An 18,322-nucleotide genomic window follows, 5' to 3' on the forward strand; every position below is an offset into this window, starting at 1 on the left:
AGTACTAAAGTGACAATACAACACAAGAAAAATCCCACCTAAATTCAGAAAAATTGAGTAAAATTTTATAAATAATTTAGACCAAAATGACAAAAAATCCAATCAATAGAACCAGAATGCAATTTAAAGATTTCAGGTAAGTATTGCGCTTAAAAGCACAAAGCGCAACTCACGGTTATCTGGTCATGCAAGACCAGGTGAAAATCAGCAGGTCTGCAGGGTAACTGCCCAGAAGCTTTTACAGCTCGTTGTCTCCTTGTGGCTCAGAACAAGAGGTCAGTCAGCAGACCCTTGGAGTCACTTCGGCATGGGATGAAGGGAGCATGTTCAGTCTTCCTTCTGGGCAAGCAGGGAGGGTCTCAAGCAGCAGAGTGGCAGGGCGGCCTTCTTCTGCAGTAGCCACAGGTCCAGCGTATGGCTGTAGTGAATCCAGATTTTCCACTACCACAATCTGGTGGTTTCCTTTCAGACAGAGCCCCCCTGCTTACTTCCTAATTCAGAACAATTGAAGCACCAGGGCTTGAAATGGGGCACACTGGGCCACTGCCCAACAGAACTTATTGCCTATTTTTCAGAAGGGACGTGGGAATACTTTTACCCCCACCTTAGTCTGGGACCTGTCTGTGTCTGTGTGGACCTCCCACTAAGTTTGCTGGGATGAACTTGAACCATCCTTCTTGGGCTCATTCCCAAGTACATTCTTGGACAGTCTGATGCGGACCCAGAGAACCTCATTCTTCACATCTCTCTGGGGACAGTGAGCCTTGGCAAATGCAAGAGTTGGAAAAGAGGATTTTGCAAGGCTGAAGAGGACCAACAAGGCCCAGGGGACTTGACACAAGGAGGAGACTCCAAGGAGACCCTCAGCAGCTGGAAGAGTCACAAGAAGAGGAGGCAGCCCCCACAGGAGACCCAGGGGCAGCAGGCACAGGAGTTGCAGTGAGGCCCACACAGCACACCTGAAAAGGAGTCCCACATCGCTGGAGCTGCAGGCAGGAGCCTGTGCTTTGCAGGATGGAGTGCTGGGTCCGGAGCTACATGGATCGCTTGGAGGAGGAACAAGCCTTGGTAGCTGCAAGAGTCTCAGTGCACAGGGGTACTGTTCTGTAGGAGAGGCGAGGGCTTACCATTTCCCAAGTTGGACAGCTGGTAGACAGGACCAAGGGGACTACTCCAGACCACCACCTGTGATGCAGGATCCAGGCAGCTCTGGAGGAGAGAAGATACATGCAGCCGGTCAACGTTGCAGTTGGTGCCTGCAGATGCAGGGGAGTGACTCTTTCACTCCAAGGGAGATTCCTTCTTGCTTCTTATGCAGGCTGAAGGCTTGCCCTCAGAGGATGCACCTCCAGGGAAATGTTGTAGTTTCTGGAAGGAGCTAGAGAAACAATGTTGCAGAGAGGAATCGTCGCTGTAGTTGCAGATTGTCAGTTTCAGAAGGGTCCAGTTGCAGAGGAGTCCTGCTGCAATCTTGCACGTCGAATCTGAGGACCCTCCTGAGAGGGGGATCCTAAATAGCCCAGGAAGGGGGATTTCTCACCTATCAGGGTGACCAGCTATCAGGAGGGGCTGTGACGTCACCTGTCTGACCTGGCCACTCAGATGCTTCCAGGGGCCCCTGCCCACCTTGGATTCAAGATGCAGAATCAAGTGGCCACCTGGAAGAGCTCTGGAAGTGCTCTGGGATGGTGGTCCTCATCCACGGCTCCACATCCTCTGCTTGGGACGACTCCTGGTGGCCTGCCACACTGAGAACCGTACCGACCACTCACGCAACCTAGGATTCATCCTGGACTCATCGCTATCAATGACCCAGCAAGTCAACGCAGTCTCTTCTTCCTGCTTCAACCCCCCCTGCATGCTAATGAAGATCTACAAATGGATCCCCACTGGAACCATAAGGACGGTCACCCAAGCCCTCGGAAGCAGCAGACTGGACTACGGCAATGCCCTCTATGCAGGAACCACGGCCAAGCTCTAGAAAAGACTGCAACGCTTACAGAATGCCTCCGCACACCTCATCCTGGAAATCCCCCACCACAGCCACATCACAGCCCACCTGAGAGACCTGCACTGGCTCCCCATCAACAAGAGAATCACGCTCAAACTCCTAACCCACACTCACAAGGCACTGCACAACCCCGGACCAGAATACCCCAAAAGACGGCTCTCCTTCTACACACCGAACCAACAGCTTTGCTCCGCCGACCTTGCCCTCGCCACCGTCCCACGCATCCACAGAACGACCGCCGGTGGCAGATTGTTCTCCCACCTCGCCGCCAAGATGTGGAACACTTTTCCCATCCATCTGTGACAGACACAGGACCTACTTACCTTCAGGAGACACCTCAAGATTTGGCTCTTCATGCAGTAGCAGCCCCCCTCCCCCCAGCGCCTTGAGCAAACCGGTTTAGGCAAGGAAGGCACCAAATGTGCCCTTCACAGCATACCAGTGGCTTGGGGAGGCCATTTTTCTTTCATCTATGGCTAATTTATTTTCCTCCATTTTTAGTTTTGCCATCTACAGCTAAAATTCTCTCTTGTGTCTCCTGTTGTCAGCTCCTCAGGGGACATACCTTGGAAGGACGCAATACCCTCTGGCCTGGCATTCAGCTCCAATCCAGGCGACAAGTTGTCTGTCTTCTGTGAGGACTGCAGTGCAGGACCGATGCCCAGGCCCTCCTCTTATCCTACCATATCTTCCTTAGCCTGGTACTCTGTTTTTGCCAGCAACTGGTGAGCATCCACCCAGGCCCTCTGAGCCTTCTGGAGCATACCTTCCAGGTGCTCTTCTTTGTAGATAGCCCTCTTTCCTTACAAAACTCCATGAGCTCAGCCACAGTGTAGCTTTCCAGATTGATGAGCTCAAATTCCATTCCAGCAAATATGGTTACAGGCACAGATAGTCAAGTAGAACAAGAGTGAGTTTGGAAAAAGCATAAGTAGTCAGCCAAGGAGAATTTAAAAAGTGGTTGTATTTGGTATCAAATTATTTACATGGACTTTCAGTGTTACTCAAAATCCCTGTATGGTATTGCACAAACACAGTTACTGAATCCCACCACTGAACACTAATGTGAGAAATTAGATTGTTACTTGAGGGGGTGAAACCCTACTCAAGCACCAGCCACAATCATTATCTGGGTGAACCACAAAAAGTCACTAATTTAACCTGTGCAAAAAGCCCCCAAATGTAGGAGTTTTCCTTCCTTCAAGGACATCAAATGATGCCACGCCAAGAGGTCAGGACCTGGGAGGCAGCTCTCGGGAACCAGAAACTCAATCCAGCAGAGGACAGAATCCAGAAGTCCAGTGGCAGGTACAGGCATGTTCAGTTGCAGCAGGTCATCTGGGCTGTTGAAGAGTTCACAATGTGTCCTTGTAGCTCAGAACCGGAGGTGTGTCAGCTGACCATTGGAATCACTTCAGCCTGGGATGAAAGGTGGAGATCCAATATTCCTTTTTTGAAAGCATGGCAGGTTTCAAGCAGCAGTGCATCCGGCTTCTCTAGTATCCACAGGTCTAGGAGTGAACCAAAAAGTGGGTCTAAAGGTCCCCTTTTTGTTTCTGATGCCCACTTTGAATTGGGTGAAGCTTGTGGAGTTTCCCCCTACAGAGGTATGTGCAACTCTTGCCTCCCTGCCCAGGTCCCAGTCTGTCTGGAGCCATAATAGGCCAGTGTGATGTCCTTAGCGTGTGAGTTGAGCCAGTGCCTGTGAAGTACAAGTGTGGTAGGTGACAGCTCCACCCTCCCCATCCTGCCAGAGACGGCCCATCCGGCCAACTCCCAGACCCTGTATTGTGATGCTGTCTGGGAGGAATACACAAAGGCCACCTGTCAACTACACCTAATCATGTGTCCTAGGAACAGGCTGCAGGCACCAAATGGTTATGAAAAGAAAATGTCAAATTTCTAAAAGTGATAATTGAAATAGTGCAACATACCAATGATTAATAAGCTAATCAGGGTCTTCACTGAATGGGAAGGGCAAATTGGCAGATTTTTTGCCAGATGATTGGCCACAATGGTCCTGAAGTGAAAGAGCGGTGTCTCTTTCCTTTGCAATCAATAATGTACCAGTGGTGAAACCAGAGCATTGATTTAAGTGTCATTGCCCACACCTGCTGCCAATTATGTGTTCTAATTTCCTTCTCCGCTTCTATGGGTATCCAGGCTTAGACCCAGCATCAGCCCATAATGAGAGAATAGGGAAGCCATTATTGCCCTGTAGGTACGGGACATTAGCCTCTTAGCACTTTTGATTTACGCTTCATAACACTGATTTCCAACCAAGTGGATCTAGCATCAGTTGTACCACATACTTTACAAGAGTGGCAACAGGATTGCTATCTTGGAAGTCTTGATCCATATCACAGGTTCTAGCAAGTCTCACACACCAGGGTCAGACCACAAAACACCTATCGACCAGACACAACCAGTGCCAAATCTATATGGGTGGACAAGATGGGTGCATTACTAATAAGACTATGGCTCGTGTTTACAAAACACTTGGCGTTTGGTCACTTTTTAAACACAACCTGACACAAAGTGTTGTGGTGCGATTTACAATTCAACACAAATTGGGATTTTGATTACATTATAACCCAAAGTAACACAAAGCTACGCAATCACTGCCTTGCATTATTTTGTACCAGGGCGTTGTTCCACAGGTAGTGGATGGGTATTCATATGCAACCATCCAGAGCTTTTGATGTTAATCCCTATCTACAAATAATTGTACAGAGAGATTTGATTCAAAATGCTGTGCCTCCTTCAGGCAGGTTTAATGTTTTCATTTCTCCTCATTTTTCACACTTTGTATGTGTACTGCATTGTAGATTTTGAACCGGAAGTGATCTGTTCCAGGATAAAACCAGTACTTCTGACAATGTAAACAACCCTGCACTATGCTGCAAGGGTGTCTGCATCTGCACATGAAAGCCAAAAGTGCACACGCCCAAAGAGAAAACAGAACTGCGCCACATCTTAGTAGATATCGGGCTGTTCTGCTCTCTCTCTTTCAAGAAACCAAACAATTTTCATGGCTGCACTGTGTTGAATAGTTGTCTTTAAAGCTCTTTTTTTCATGCTAACACCACCAACTGCAGGGGACCCTCTACCACTGCATCACAATAGCATTAGGGGGCCACATTCCTTTCCAGACACAGTGTGCTGAGATGTGGCTCATGAGAGTGATATAGATGACATGTTATGAAAGAATGTCTTTAATACCTGCCAATATCAAAAGGTTCATTTTTTGTTTTGACTGAGGAAAGGTGACAAAACTGCATCAAGAGTTTGATATGTGATTGACTCCTTCAAAAGGCCTTTAAGCTTCCTTTGCTCTTCCTGTAAAACTTCGGACTTCCTTGTTGCCCAATCAGGCATCATGAAGTTTCTCTATTTAGGTTTTATGGAGTGCTCTTCGAATCATAAAAACCTGTATGGCTATAAATCCGTCAGGTATCTCCTTTGTTTGCTTTGTTCCTCTCACCCTCCACCAGCTGTCCAGGGATATATAAAACCCACACCCTGCGGAAAGCTAGATACAGGTGCTGCTGTCTGAGAGGTGAGCCCCATCGCTGCAGTCTCCAAGCTCCCTTTTTATTCATCATGAGGCTGCTCGCCGCCATCTGCATATCCTGCCTAGTGACTACTCTTGTCAACCAAGGTGAGGACCCATGCGCCACTCTAAACCCAGGGGATGTATAATGAGGCCATCTTTCTCTTTTTCTTTCTCTTCCTTTCTCTCTCTATATAGTTATAGTCATAAGTTATATTTAGGACCTAGTTTCCATAGGAAAAGTGTTTTATTATTTTTCTAATAACTTATAAAGCCATTTGATGAACCTTGACAACATTTTCAATAATAGTGTGCCAGTCTCTTCAGCAGCTGTCTTGAACATTTTTGCGTGATTCATCAGGAGGGGTCAGGAAAAAAAAGGGGGGTAGGTCCCAAAACATGTTTTCCTCATGCAATTTCAAATAGGGATTTTAGACATGACTACAGCCCAAAACTCTGAATGGAATTACACCAAATTTGCCAAAAAGCTACAACTTGGTCTAGAAAGAGTGCTTTTTGTAATGCAATGTAAATCTGTTCAGTAGGTTTGGAGTTATTAAAGTTAAAAGATTTATGATTTATGTACATCTAGAGATGCATTTCCATCGCTGATCCACCGCAGTGGCTGCGTGGATCCACGCGCCAACAACAATGCCATGATTGGCTGGCCTCAACCTAACAAGGAAGTTGTGACAGCCATTTTTTGAATTGGGACTTTGCCCCTCACTGTCCCTGTGGGGTGCATATAAATAAGGTGAATGGTAACTGAGAACTAGCTCCCTTTTTAAGAATGAATGCTGCACACATATTAGTTGGGATGGGATTACTGACCAGGTATCCATTAGCAAAGGGATGGTGGGCTCATGGTCTGCATGGATAACACATTGCTGCCAATCTGCCTGACGCCACACTGATTTGTGAGGTAATTGGATTGAGGTGGCAGAGGTTTCCATTGACCAAAATAATCTTTGAGAGTGAGTAAGTTAGGTGAGGGCAGCGTGTTTGGGCACCTGTAGCAAGGCATGTAATGATTTCCTTGAAGGGCTCACCAATAGATAGGAAAGGACCAAAGGAGGATTCCATGAGACAGACAGGTAGGACGTAATCTGTACCAGGCATGTTGGTGATCAACTGGAAGCCAAAATCGTATTCAAAATTCCTCACATTCCCAGTCAGAAATGCTAGAGATCAGTTGGGGGTTCGGATCCCTTCCAAAATACTTCACAGAGAATGGCCCCAGCATTGGCACCATTCATGTACCAAGACCCTGATTCCATGACTTGCTTCTCCTCTGTTGTCAGTGGAGTTATCATGTGACAGTCCTCGGAAGGGAGGGTAAGATTGCCTCATCAAGTTGCTAGGTGCACCCTTAGGTCACTTTGACCACAGAGTATTTGGGCAACTCCTTTGTTGCCTGTCCTCCATATGATATAAGGCAATATTTTTACTAAAATTGTAAGATTGCTGTTCCCTGTTGCCGTGGTAGTTGAAGAAACACTCAAAATGTCAATCTGACAGAGTTAAGGAGATAATGGCATCAAGCATCAAGCATGTGCCCAACTTGCCTTGCCTCATTGTCTCCCATGACACAGTATAATCTTTATGTTCTGCACCCAGTTTCCATTCAGCTTTCCAAACAACTGTAATCCAGGATGTCAGGGTACCATGGCAAAAACACAGTGTCATTTTCAGATGATGTTTATTTCTGGACGGATAAAGCAGGTCTTTGGCATCGTATATTTACCACACAGTTTTGAAACATTACTGTTCAAGTAAGTATCAACAAATTGTTAGAGCTGTTCCTTTAAAGATCAGCGATTACGGAGACAATTGGGAACAACAACAAAAATGAACAACTTGGATAGTTTTATTTTTTGGGGTAAATAAATAGGTACATGATGATTAGCATGATCTGTACACAGAAACTTGTATTCAAAATCAAGAGCTTAGTATCCTGGCATGCCACACAATCATCTTATAGTGCAGCATGGTCATGATTTTATTAGTAGGGTTGTGGGGCAATTCTTCATGACACGTTAACTTTAACTGCCTGTACATCTTTCGGTAATGCTCACTTTTATTCAAAATGATAAATGTGCCACATATCCACTTCTTATCTATAAGATACCCAAGATCTGCTTAATTATTTATGTGATTTGACATGAGAACCAGGCATATGTCTGGTAAAAATTGTTTCCTGTTTCTTCTATGCTTAAACTTCAGGGTGAGAAAGCTATGTAGAACTATCTCACTACAAGGCAAAATGTGCATAGAGACCATGTTTGGGTCCTGCTTGAGATAGCAGAATTTAGCTTGAGAATAATTGTTTCCTGTTTGAGGTCAACGTTTGCAGGCAAAAACAGGGCATGGCAATGGGTTCCAGATTTGCCCTCTCATGTGCCAACCTCTTTATGTGATGTCTTGAAGAGGCTTATGTCTGGACCAAGAGCAGCAAAATATGGACTGCATATGTCTCATACTGGGGCAGACACACTGGGGATATTTTTATTATGTAGATGAACCCTTTCTAAGAATGTTGACACTCTACTTTTAAATTAAAACCCCTACAATTTGAACTTTGCCAATAGAAATCACTTTGTGCATCAAAAGGGATAAGAGAGAGAGCAACGTATACAGTAAACCAGCTGCTTATGGCTCAGTATTACACATCACTTCCATGTATGCAAATTCACAAATATTGGCAATTGCCATTAGGGGAGAAGTCTAGGCTCAGAAAGGAATTTTATGAGGATGAGTCATTTCAGACAGAAATGCTAGCTGTGGAAAGTACGATCCACAAGGGGTCTATAAGCCTGATAGACCTATTCTAACAAATCCTGACTTATCAAAATGGAGCAACATGAACATAGTTGTGGCACTAAAACAAGTTATTTAAAAATGGAACAGAATTGTATTTATGCCATTTACACCTAGGCAATGGAGGAAGAGTAAATCGCTCAATCTGCCACAAGATTACTTGAAAATTAAGTTCAGTAATGTTGCACACCAACAGCATACTATATAGAAAGATGAGTGATACTATGATGTAATGGTTATAAAAAATCTGAGGTTTCACTGTGGATCTTGGCGATTTTCAAGAACGGTGCAGGACATAGAGAAAGAGAAAGAGGAGGACACATTGTAGGATCAACTTGGGGAAATGACTTAAGTATGTAAAGGGCTCTCGGTGCCGAGATGGAGGCTTGATGAAACTTGGAAGTGAAGTACGGTGTGTAAGAAAAAATGTAAAACTGTAAGAGGGATGGATGTTATAAGAGGATAGGACATTGTTAAACCTGGCATCCTTAGCATGGTCTTACCCCAGACCTTTTGCCTTTACGTCCTGTTTTGTTGTTGTAACTTTTTGTTGGCCTTAGGACTCTAAACACTTCACCACTGCTAACTAGTGCTAAAGTGCATGTGCTTCTCACCTAAAACATGGTAACATTGGTGTCTCCACAATTGCCATATTTAATTTACCTGTAAGTCCCTTGTAAAGTGGTATAGTATATACCCAGGGCAGGGAAACTAAATGCTCCTAGTAGGCCTACAGCACTGGTTGTTCCACCCACTAGTACCCCTGTAAATATGCCTCAGGCCCGCCACTACAGAACCTGTGTGTGCAGTCTCTCAGCCACTGCGACATGGCATTCAAAACCTCTTGCCAAGCTTTATACTCCCCTTTTCTTACATATAAGACACCCTTTGGGTAAGCCTTAGGTAGCCCATAGGGCAGGGTGCTATATAAGGGAAAAGCAGGACATGTACTTAGAAATCTTTTATGTCCTGGTAATGAAAAACTCCTAAAGTTGTTTTTCATTCCTGTGAGGCCTGCCCCTCTCATGGGCCAGCATTGTGAATTCCTTTTAATACTTTTGAGCTGTAATTTGTGATCAGAGAGGATTAACTACATCATGTTGCAGGCAGGTCGCTTCCCTCTTCACCGCCTCTAACTCAATTGCCATCCTTAAGCCGGTATTTCTGGTATTTCTATTTTTAACTGTTCCCCGGCTCTCCCTCACCGTTGCGTCCCCGCGGCCTGCCCCCCTCCCTCCGCCTAGATTCTCCGGCCCGTTTTTCTCTCCTTTTCCAGCCTCTCAGCCCCGCTCCCCCGCCACCCTCTGCTCTCCTATTGGTCAACCCCCCCTCCTCCCAGCCTCCACAACCTCCCACTTCCCCTCTTATGCCGGCCGCAGCACGGACGCGCTGCTGGCGCGCCAAAGGCAAGCCCGTCTGTGCCCGTCCGTGCCAAGACCGCGCCCAGTGCCAGACCCCCTGGCCAACACGCCCCGTACCACCAATCACCACTACACTGCCTCCGACCTCCACGCCCTCAATCCAGGACGCTCCTCCACCTGCTTCCTGTCCACCCCGACGCGCACCAGAGGACCCTTCTCCTGCAAAGCATGTAAATTCACCTGCAACCTAACCTCTAAGCTCCAACTCAAGGCCTCAGACTGCAGCCTAAGATGCATCCTACTCAACACCCGCTCCGTCCACAAGCATGCAATCGAACTCTGGGACCTATTGACCACATCCTCGCCCGACGACGCATTTCTAACCGAAACCTGGATGAATTCGGCCTTGGAACCAGACATAGCCATAGCCATACCAGAAAACTACAAGATCACCAGAAGAGACCGCAGCAACAAATCAGGAGGAGGAATCGCCATAGTCCACAAAAACACCATAAGAGTCTCCACCAGCTCCCATGACACCATCAAATCTGCTGAGCACCTCAATTTCAAAATCAACATCAACGCCAGCACCACCCTCAGAGGAACTCTGGTCTATAGACCCCCAGGCCACAGACCGCAATTCTGCGACGACATCGCCGACACCATCAGCTCCAAAGCCCTCGCCTCAACGGACTACATCCTCCTCAGTGACCTTAACTTCCACCACAACATCAACACCACCAACCTAATCGACAACCTCGTCAGCCTCAAGCAAGTCATCACGTCACCCACCCACACCGCAGGACACACACTCAACCCCATCTTCTCAGCCAGCAACCACGTCTCCTTCAGCCAAACCACCGAACTCCTATGGACCGACCATCGCTGCATCCATTTCTCCTTTCTGAAGCTGGTCACTCACCACCTCATCACCAAAACCCCCGCCGCTACTGGAACAGAATCTCTACAGAACAGCTGATCTTCACCCTCACCAAGGCACCCCCCCATGACCCAGGACCCCAGCACAGCCGGCACCTACCTGCACAAATGGCTAGAAGACTGCACCAACACCCTCGAAAAAATCGTGAACAGCCAACTTTCCCGCTACCTGGAAGACAGCAAAGCGCTCAATGCCTCCCAATCATGATTTCACAAAAACCACAGCACGGAGAGCGCACTCATTGCTGCCACAGATGACATCAGGACCATGCTCAACAAAGGCAAAACCGCAGCTCTAATCCTCTTGGACCTTTCCGCAGCTTTCAACACCGTCTATCACCACACCCTTTGAACACGCCTCCACAACACCAGGATCCATGGCAACGCCCTCGACTGGATCTCCTCTTTCCTCTCCGGCAGAACCCAGAGAGTCCGCCTTCTGCCCTACCTGTCCGAATCCTCTGAAATCGTCTGTGGTGTCCCTCAAGGATCCTCCCTCAGCCCAACTCTTTTCAACGTATACATGGCTCCCCTCGCCAACATCGCATGATCCCACAACATCAACATAGTATCCTACGCAGACGACATCCAGCTGATCATCTCCCTCACGAAAGACCCCACAACAGCAAGAAACAACCTACACAAGGGACTTCACGCTATCGCCGACTGGATGAATTCAAGCCACCTCAAGCTAAACACAGACAAAACAGAGGTTCTCATCCTCGGCAGCAACCTCTCCGCCTGGAACGGCTCCTGGTGGCCTACATCCCTCGGAGCCGCCCCCACCCCCACCACCCAAGTACGGAACCTGGGCATCATCCTTGACTCAGCACTCAGCATGACTCAACAGGTCAACGCAGTCTCCTCTTCCTGCTACACCCTCTGCATGCTCCGCAAGATTTTCAAGTGGATTCCGGTCGAAACCAGAAAAACAGTCACCCACACCCTAGTCAGCAGCCAACTGGATTTCAGAAACGCGCTCTATGCAGGAACCACGGCCAAACTACAAAAGAAATTGCAAAGCATCCAAAACGCCTCCACCGACTCATCTTTGACGCTCCACGCCGCAACCACATCTCAGCCCATCTCAGAGAACTACATTGTCTACCCATATCGAAGAGGATCACCTTCAAACTACTCACCCAAGCACACAAAGCGCTCCACAACACAGGACCGGCCTATCTCAATGACGGACTCACCTTCCACACCCCCGCCCGCCAGCTCCGCTCCGCCAGCCTCGCCCTTGCCTCCGTCCCCCGCATTCACCGCTCCACTACTGGAGCAAGATCCTTCTCCTACCTCGCCGCCAAGACCTGGAACTCCCTACCGCTCCAACTACGCCAGACCCAAGACCTCCTGGCCTTCCATTAGCTCACCCCCCCCCCCAGCGCCTTGAGACCCTAACGGGTGAGTAGCGCGCTTTATAAATGGTTTGATTGATTGATGTTTAGTTTTATTGAAATTGCCATGATAAATCCTATTTATTTGTAAAGTCAGACTTATCAGTGCTATGTTTGAAATGCCACTTTTAGAAAGTGTGCATTTCTCTGCCCTCACTTCCCTGGGTGCCTACAGATTATCTCCAATACATATTTAACCTGGGCTAGGAGACAGCTATGCTTGTGCTTTTCCTGCAGATACCCATAACTTAGGATACTCAGCTGCATATGCATTCATCTGCATACTGATGGGTCTTCCTGGGAAAGAGGTTAGGAAGGGCTCCCACTTACATCTCAAGGGCCAGTGGCCAGAGCCAACACAATGGGGCTGATTACCCCACACTGATAGTCTGGAGCCAGGGCTGATCTGAAAGGGGGACCTGTGCACTTCACAGAAACCCTTTGGAGTCACCCCCCACATGAAAGGCATAAGTACTGGGACTCTGACCCAATAAAGACAGAACACCTCTGGACTCAAGGAAACGCTGCTGGAATAAAGACTACTGTGTGCCAGGATTGCCACCCTGCCAGGATTGAGAATTCCCAAGAACTGCTATCCTGCCATGCTGTGCCACCCTGCCGCCTGCTGATCTCTGTCCTGGGCTAGAGATCAGTCTTGGGCTGATCTCTAGCCCAGGACTCATCCACCAGCCCCAGAGTGACTCCAAGGGCTTGCTGACTTGCCACCAGTTCTACATAGGGTCTCTGGGATATCAAAGACCCTGGGCGGCTTTGCTGTATTTTTCCGCCTGCTTTCATCAACAACCCAGAGCAGCTTTGCTGTTCTTTACCACCTGTTTCATCAACAACCCTGAGCTGCTTTGCTGTACTTTTTCCACCCGTTTTCATCAACAACCCCAATAGGGGTTACTGGACTTTGCCACTCACTCTCAATCAATCAATCAATCAATCAATCAATCATATAGTTATAGAGGGCACTTCTCACCATTAGGGTCTCAAGGCACTGAGGGGTGTGTCCTCAGAGATCAGTTGAAGAGCCAGGTCTTGAGGTCCTTCCCGAACTGATGCAGCGATGGTGACTGTCTGAGGTGAGGAGGTAAGGTGTTCCAACCTTTTGCTGCGACCTTCCTCCAGCCAAGGACTTCTTTATGCAGGGTACGTTGGCGGGTGACTTCTGGGACGAGCAGAGAGGTCTGGAAGGGGAGTACCGGGTGATGCGGTGGTTGAGGTAGCTGAGTCCGCTGCTGTGGAGGGCTCTGAAGGCATGTACGAGGAGTTTGAAGCTGATCCTCTTCTCGATGGTGAGCCAGTGGAAGTTTTTCAGGTGTTCTGTAATGTGTTCTCGGTGGGGGATGTTTAAAATGAGTCTGGAGGTGGCATTCTGAATTTGTTGCAGCTTGTTCAGGGTCTTCTTGGAGGTTGCCGTAATCAAGTCTGCTCGTGATTAGAGCCTGTGTCACTGTTTTCCAGCAGTTGGTTGGTATCCACCTGAAAATATTCTGTAGGAGTCAGAGGGTGTGCAAGCAGGTGGATTCGACGAAGTTGACCTCTCTGGTCATGGTGAGCGCTGAGTCGAGGATGACGGCAAGGTTTTGTGCATGGTCTGTAGGGGTGGGGAGCCTGCCGAGTGTTGAGGTCCACCAGGAGTCATCCCAGGCTGATGAGAAGGGTCCCAGGAGGAGGAATCTCGGGTTTGTCAGAGTTCAGCTGAAAGCATCTGTCCCTCATCCAGGTGATAACTGCTTCCATCCCGTCCCTGAAGTTCTTCTTGGCTGTTGAGGGGTTCTCGGTCAGGGAGATGATCAGCTGGGTGTCATCAGCGTAGGAGACGATATTTATACCTTAGTTCCTGACGAGTGGAATCATGTGGATGTTGAACAGCGTGGGGCTCAGGGATGATCCTTGGAGTATTCCACAGCTGATGTCAGTTGATTCTGACAGGTGTGGCAGGAACCTGACTTTCTGTGTTCTGCCTGTCAGGAAATAGTGTATCCATCGAAGGGCCTTACCGCATATGCGTGCTGCGTGGAGTCTGGCGCATAGTGTGCTCTCATCGCAACCCTGAGAGGCTTTGCTGTAGTTTGCCGCCCACTCTCATCAATGATCCTGAGTGGCTTCACTGTACTTTGACACTCGATCCCATCAACAACCCTGAGCGGCTTTGCTGGACTTTGCCACCCGCTTTCATTGACTACTCCAAGAGGCTTCTTTGTACCTTGTTGCCCACTTCCATCGAAGGCCCGGAGCGGCTTTGTGCACTTTACCTCCGCTCCAACCTTAAAAGCCCATGACCGCAGCAGTGATTTCCCCCAGGTGACACCAGCCCCCACCTCGCAGTTCTCCCATGGGTCCCACCTGCTTCCTTGGGACCACACAGAGGAAAAACCTCACTTGGGAACCTAACACTCAGCTGCTCTCCAAGAAGAACTCACGCCGGGCAGTCCGTAGTGTGTGGAGACAACACACACTTGTGCCGAGGAGTCCCCAGCACCACCTCTTAATCCCATAATTGTTTATCAGCCTTGTTCTGCTTAACCTTGAAAAGTGAATATCTAATAATTAACAAATTGGACTTTTGTCATTCTGATCTTGATATATGCAGATAAACTAGCTTTATTTGTCTACACCTGTGTGGAGTTTTTTTGTGGTGAACCTCTTGTGATTACTGTGTGTGTGTGTGTTGCACACATACTTTACACATTGCCTTTTAATTTAAGCTTGCCTGCTCTGTACCAAGCTATCAGAAGGTGAGTACAGGTTAATTTAGGTCATGTATTTTAACTTGCCCTGACTAGGATTGTGGTCCCTACTTGGACATGGTGCATACCGCTGCCAACTACTGACCCAATTTCTAACAGCCATCAACAAGTTTAAATGCTGCATAAAATAATCAAAATTAGGGGTGCAAGTTGAGTTGAAAGAAAGCAGTGATCAGGGATGAGGCATACAGATTTTTAGTGGTGGGTTTAATAAAGACAATATAGGTGTAAGAAGTAAAGGCAGATTTAAGAGGAGCATATTAATAAGCAGGAAGAGCAAAGAACATGGCCAATATGGGGCACAATAAGGGTATGGATGAGTTCTGAAAGCTTATATTACCATGAGCAGGAATGGCTTGAGATTGGGTTGGAGTTTAGTGCATAACAGAGCAATTGATAAACAGAATGATTTGTTTTGGACTCCCTCAGGTAAGGAACAAGTACACTTGGCTGCTTTGGTTACCTCTACTTCTCTCACCTGGAGCAACAGCTTCATTCTTAGCAACCTTTCTGACACCCCATAGCAGAATGACAATTTCCTTTTCTGGGTCTGGCACTTCTAATTGCCATGAAACCATAAGCCCTGGCTTCGAGCAGAAAGGCATTTCTGCTTAAGTCACCTGCCCACTCCACCCTTTCCCTTCCAATCAGATTCCATGAAAAGACCTCTGCTATCCATCTCAAGTGTCAGGATTTCAATCGAAGTACTCATATTGCCTCCACCAATGAAAACCCTCAGCGTAACATGAGGGGCATTCTAGGCTAATCAGCACATGCATCTTCCTAACTAGAGAGAGAACACTTGTCCACCCCAGAAATGCTATTCGCTTCAACGTCATAGGAGTGGTAGAATTTAAGAAGTAACTACTTACTTTTTTTTCTGATAGGTTCATGTGACATCACCAGCACAGTAACCAGCACAAGCCAGTCCGAGCAAACAGACAACAGCACACCCGTAGACAGCACTACTAGCAAAAGCACCCCAGAAGATGGTTCCAGCACTCAGGCAACAGAAGTGAGCACACCCAGAGACAACCCTACTAGCAATAATCCCTCCGAAGATGGTTCCAGCACTCCGGGAACAGAAGCCAGCACACCTGGAGACAACCCTACTAGCAAGAGTCCCCCTGAAGATGGTTCCAGCACTCAGGCAACAGAAGCCAGCACACCTGGAGACAACCCTACTAGCAAGAGTCCCCCCGAAGACGCCTCCACCAAAACCACCAGCCCTGTGACTACAGACACTACTCATGCTTCCACCACGAAAGGAAGTGCTGGTCATGTCATGGACTGTACCCGAGTAGTCCTCCTGTCAATGTTCACAGCGATGTTCTTTTCAAAGCTTTTCTTCTCATGACATTCCACATTGAAAAACTTGACAGGACCTGCCTGGGCATGCAGTTTGTACCAACTGCAGCAGCATTTCCTTCATAAAACAGCAGGAATCTGAATAATGCCTGAAACCTCAATATTATTAATGAGAAGATGTTTACTATTGCAAAACACTAAATTCCTTCTTAAATTATTTGTCCTTTTTAATTTATATTCTGGTCAGGAAGTCATTACTGAAAGCTCAGGCCACCTACGGCATTGATGAGTCAATGTGTGGTTCCGCCAGCTCAAATGAAAGGATACCTAGCCTGGAGAGTCAGCAGCCACATAGACACTTCTTAAGGAGGTGCACCTTGCTGTGCTCAATGCAGCTTGACAGCTTGTGTCCTACTGCCAGGGAAATTAAGAAATATTTTCAAGCAAACTGACGAGATAACAGCTTTGTCTGTATTTTAGGTCTTTCTTGTTTTATGCTAAATAATTAATTTCTACCCATTAATGTTTCTTCTTCCCCTTCAGTTCTCCCTTTTTTCCTGTCATTATTGTTGCACCACCTATCCTCCCTTTGATTTTCCTTTAACTTTTTCCCTTCCCTTCTCGCTCATCCAGAAGAAAAGTCACCCCTGTCTCCACCACTTGGTCTGGTAGACACACGGCTGTGATACGTGTCATGCTTATGTTATCAAATCAGATTTCTCTTTTGCTGATCTGATTTCTTTTTTCTGATCATGTTCAGTGACATTTAAGCCCCTCTTTCCTCCAACTCTGCTGGTCATGGATCAGGAGGAAAGGGTAAATCATATTTTTATTTTGTCAGGGAAAGAGTGACTATATAAAGGTCAAGATATCAGAAATGCAGGAGGGAGTGTTTGTGGTAAATTATATTTTCACTAAACAAACGGAGTAGCAGGTACATTTTAATGTCCTCGAAGAAGAAATCGTCACCCTAAATTCATATATAGGAATTGGGTTGATAAATGCATTCAGATGCTTTTCCTGATACAGGGCAATGCGGTTACCTCTTGAATGGCAGCTTTAACAATGTTTATAGCATCAATGCGCTCTTCTTGACAGAATTCCTAGCTCCTAGTGTTCAAGGATCTCACATTTTTTTAATGCAAAAAAAAACAAAATTGAGAATTGCTTTTTTCGCGTCAGCTGTTTTTCTGCTTCATACACAACTTTACCCCTTTACAAGCACAGCTACCACATGCTGTTTGTCCTTTGACTTCCACACAGGTGAAGGTGCCCTGCACTTACTGTTTCAGCCCTACCTGTGTGTTTTAATTTGAGAAACAGGATGTAGCTTGCAGTGAAATTCATCTTTAATGATATGCAACAAAAGTAAATTTTGCCTGGGATGTACGGTTAAATGTTTTATACAAGTTGATCTCATATGAATGCACTTCCTATCTCTGTTTAATGCTCCATAGAATGAAAATAAAGAACTACAACCATGAGACACCTATATTGTTCTTTTCTGTATGCTCTCCACTCCCAGCTTAATCTGCAAAATCTGTTCTGAGTGAACTACAGGGACTTGAGGTTAGACACAAAAAAGGGGAAGAGCAAATAGAAGGTGCACTGCAAAACAGACAGGGCACAGGGAAGTAAGGGAACTTAGAGGAGAAGTCAAGGATGGTGTTGTCTCCAGGGGAACTCCAGTAACTGGATTCATCTCTTAAGAAAAAACTGGATCTCCCTATGATAGGATTTGCCACCCATGAACAGACATGCCCCTGATAGATAAAGCACAGCTCAAAGTATTCAGGCGAGTCCTCAAACTACCAAATTCCGCCTCACCGGCACAGCTCTGCCTTGAATTCTGACTTGTTTGGATGACCTAGCCGCAAGAGCTGAGGCAGTTAAAACCTAGTATAAAATCAGTCACTCTGCAGACAGTCTGAACGAGGCCCTCTGGCAGGCCCTAGATATTGACCAGCACTCAGCCTACCATAAGTACCTCCAATCCTCAATCGTCGATTTACATCTTAAGGATTTGTGGGAGGCTGCTCCGACATATAGGGGGTCATTATGACCCTGGCGGATGGCGGTATTTTGGAGAAAGGTACTGCCAACAGGCTGGTGGTACCTTTCCCCAAAATATGACATTGGAGGTTTGGCTCAAGACAAACCGACAATGTCCCGCT

General features: G+C 47.0%; 1 protein-coding gene across 1 annotated transcript; it reads left to right on the forward strand.

Moving 5' to 3' along the window:
- Positions 1–5,510: 5,510 nt before the first annotated feature.
- On the forward strand, positions 5,511–17,632 carry LOC138247453 (uncharacterized). Its single transcript, XM_069202079.1, has 2 exons — positions 5,511–5,672; positions 15,728–17,632. The coding sequence occupies exons 1-2, from the start codon at positions 5,615–5,617 to the stop codon at positions 16,195–16,197; spliced, it is 528 nt and encodes a 175-aa protein (XP_069058180.1). The 5' UTR covers positions 5,511–5,614; the 3' UTR covers positions 16,198–17,632.
- Positions 17,633–18,322: the final 690 nt, after the last annotated feature.

This window comes from Pleurodeles waltl, chromosome 7, assembly GCF_031143425.1.
Source record: "Pleurodeles waltl isolate 20211129_DDA chromosome 7, aPleWal1.hap1.20221129, whole genome shotgun sequence".
In the NCBI taxonomy this organism is placed as follows: domain Eukaryota; kingdom Metazoa; phylum Chordata; class Amphibia; order Caudata; family Salamandridae; genus Pleurodeles; species Pleurodeles waltl.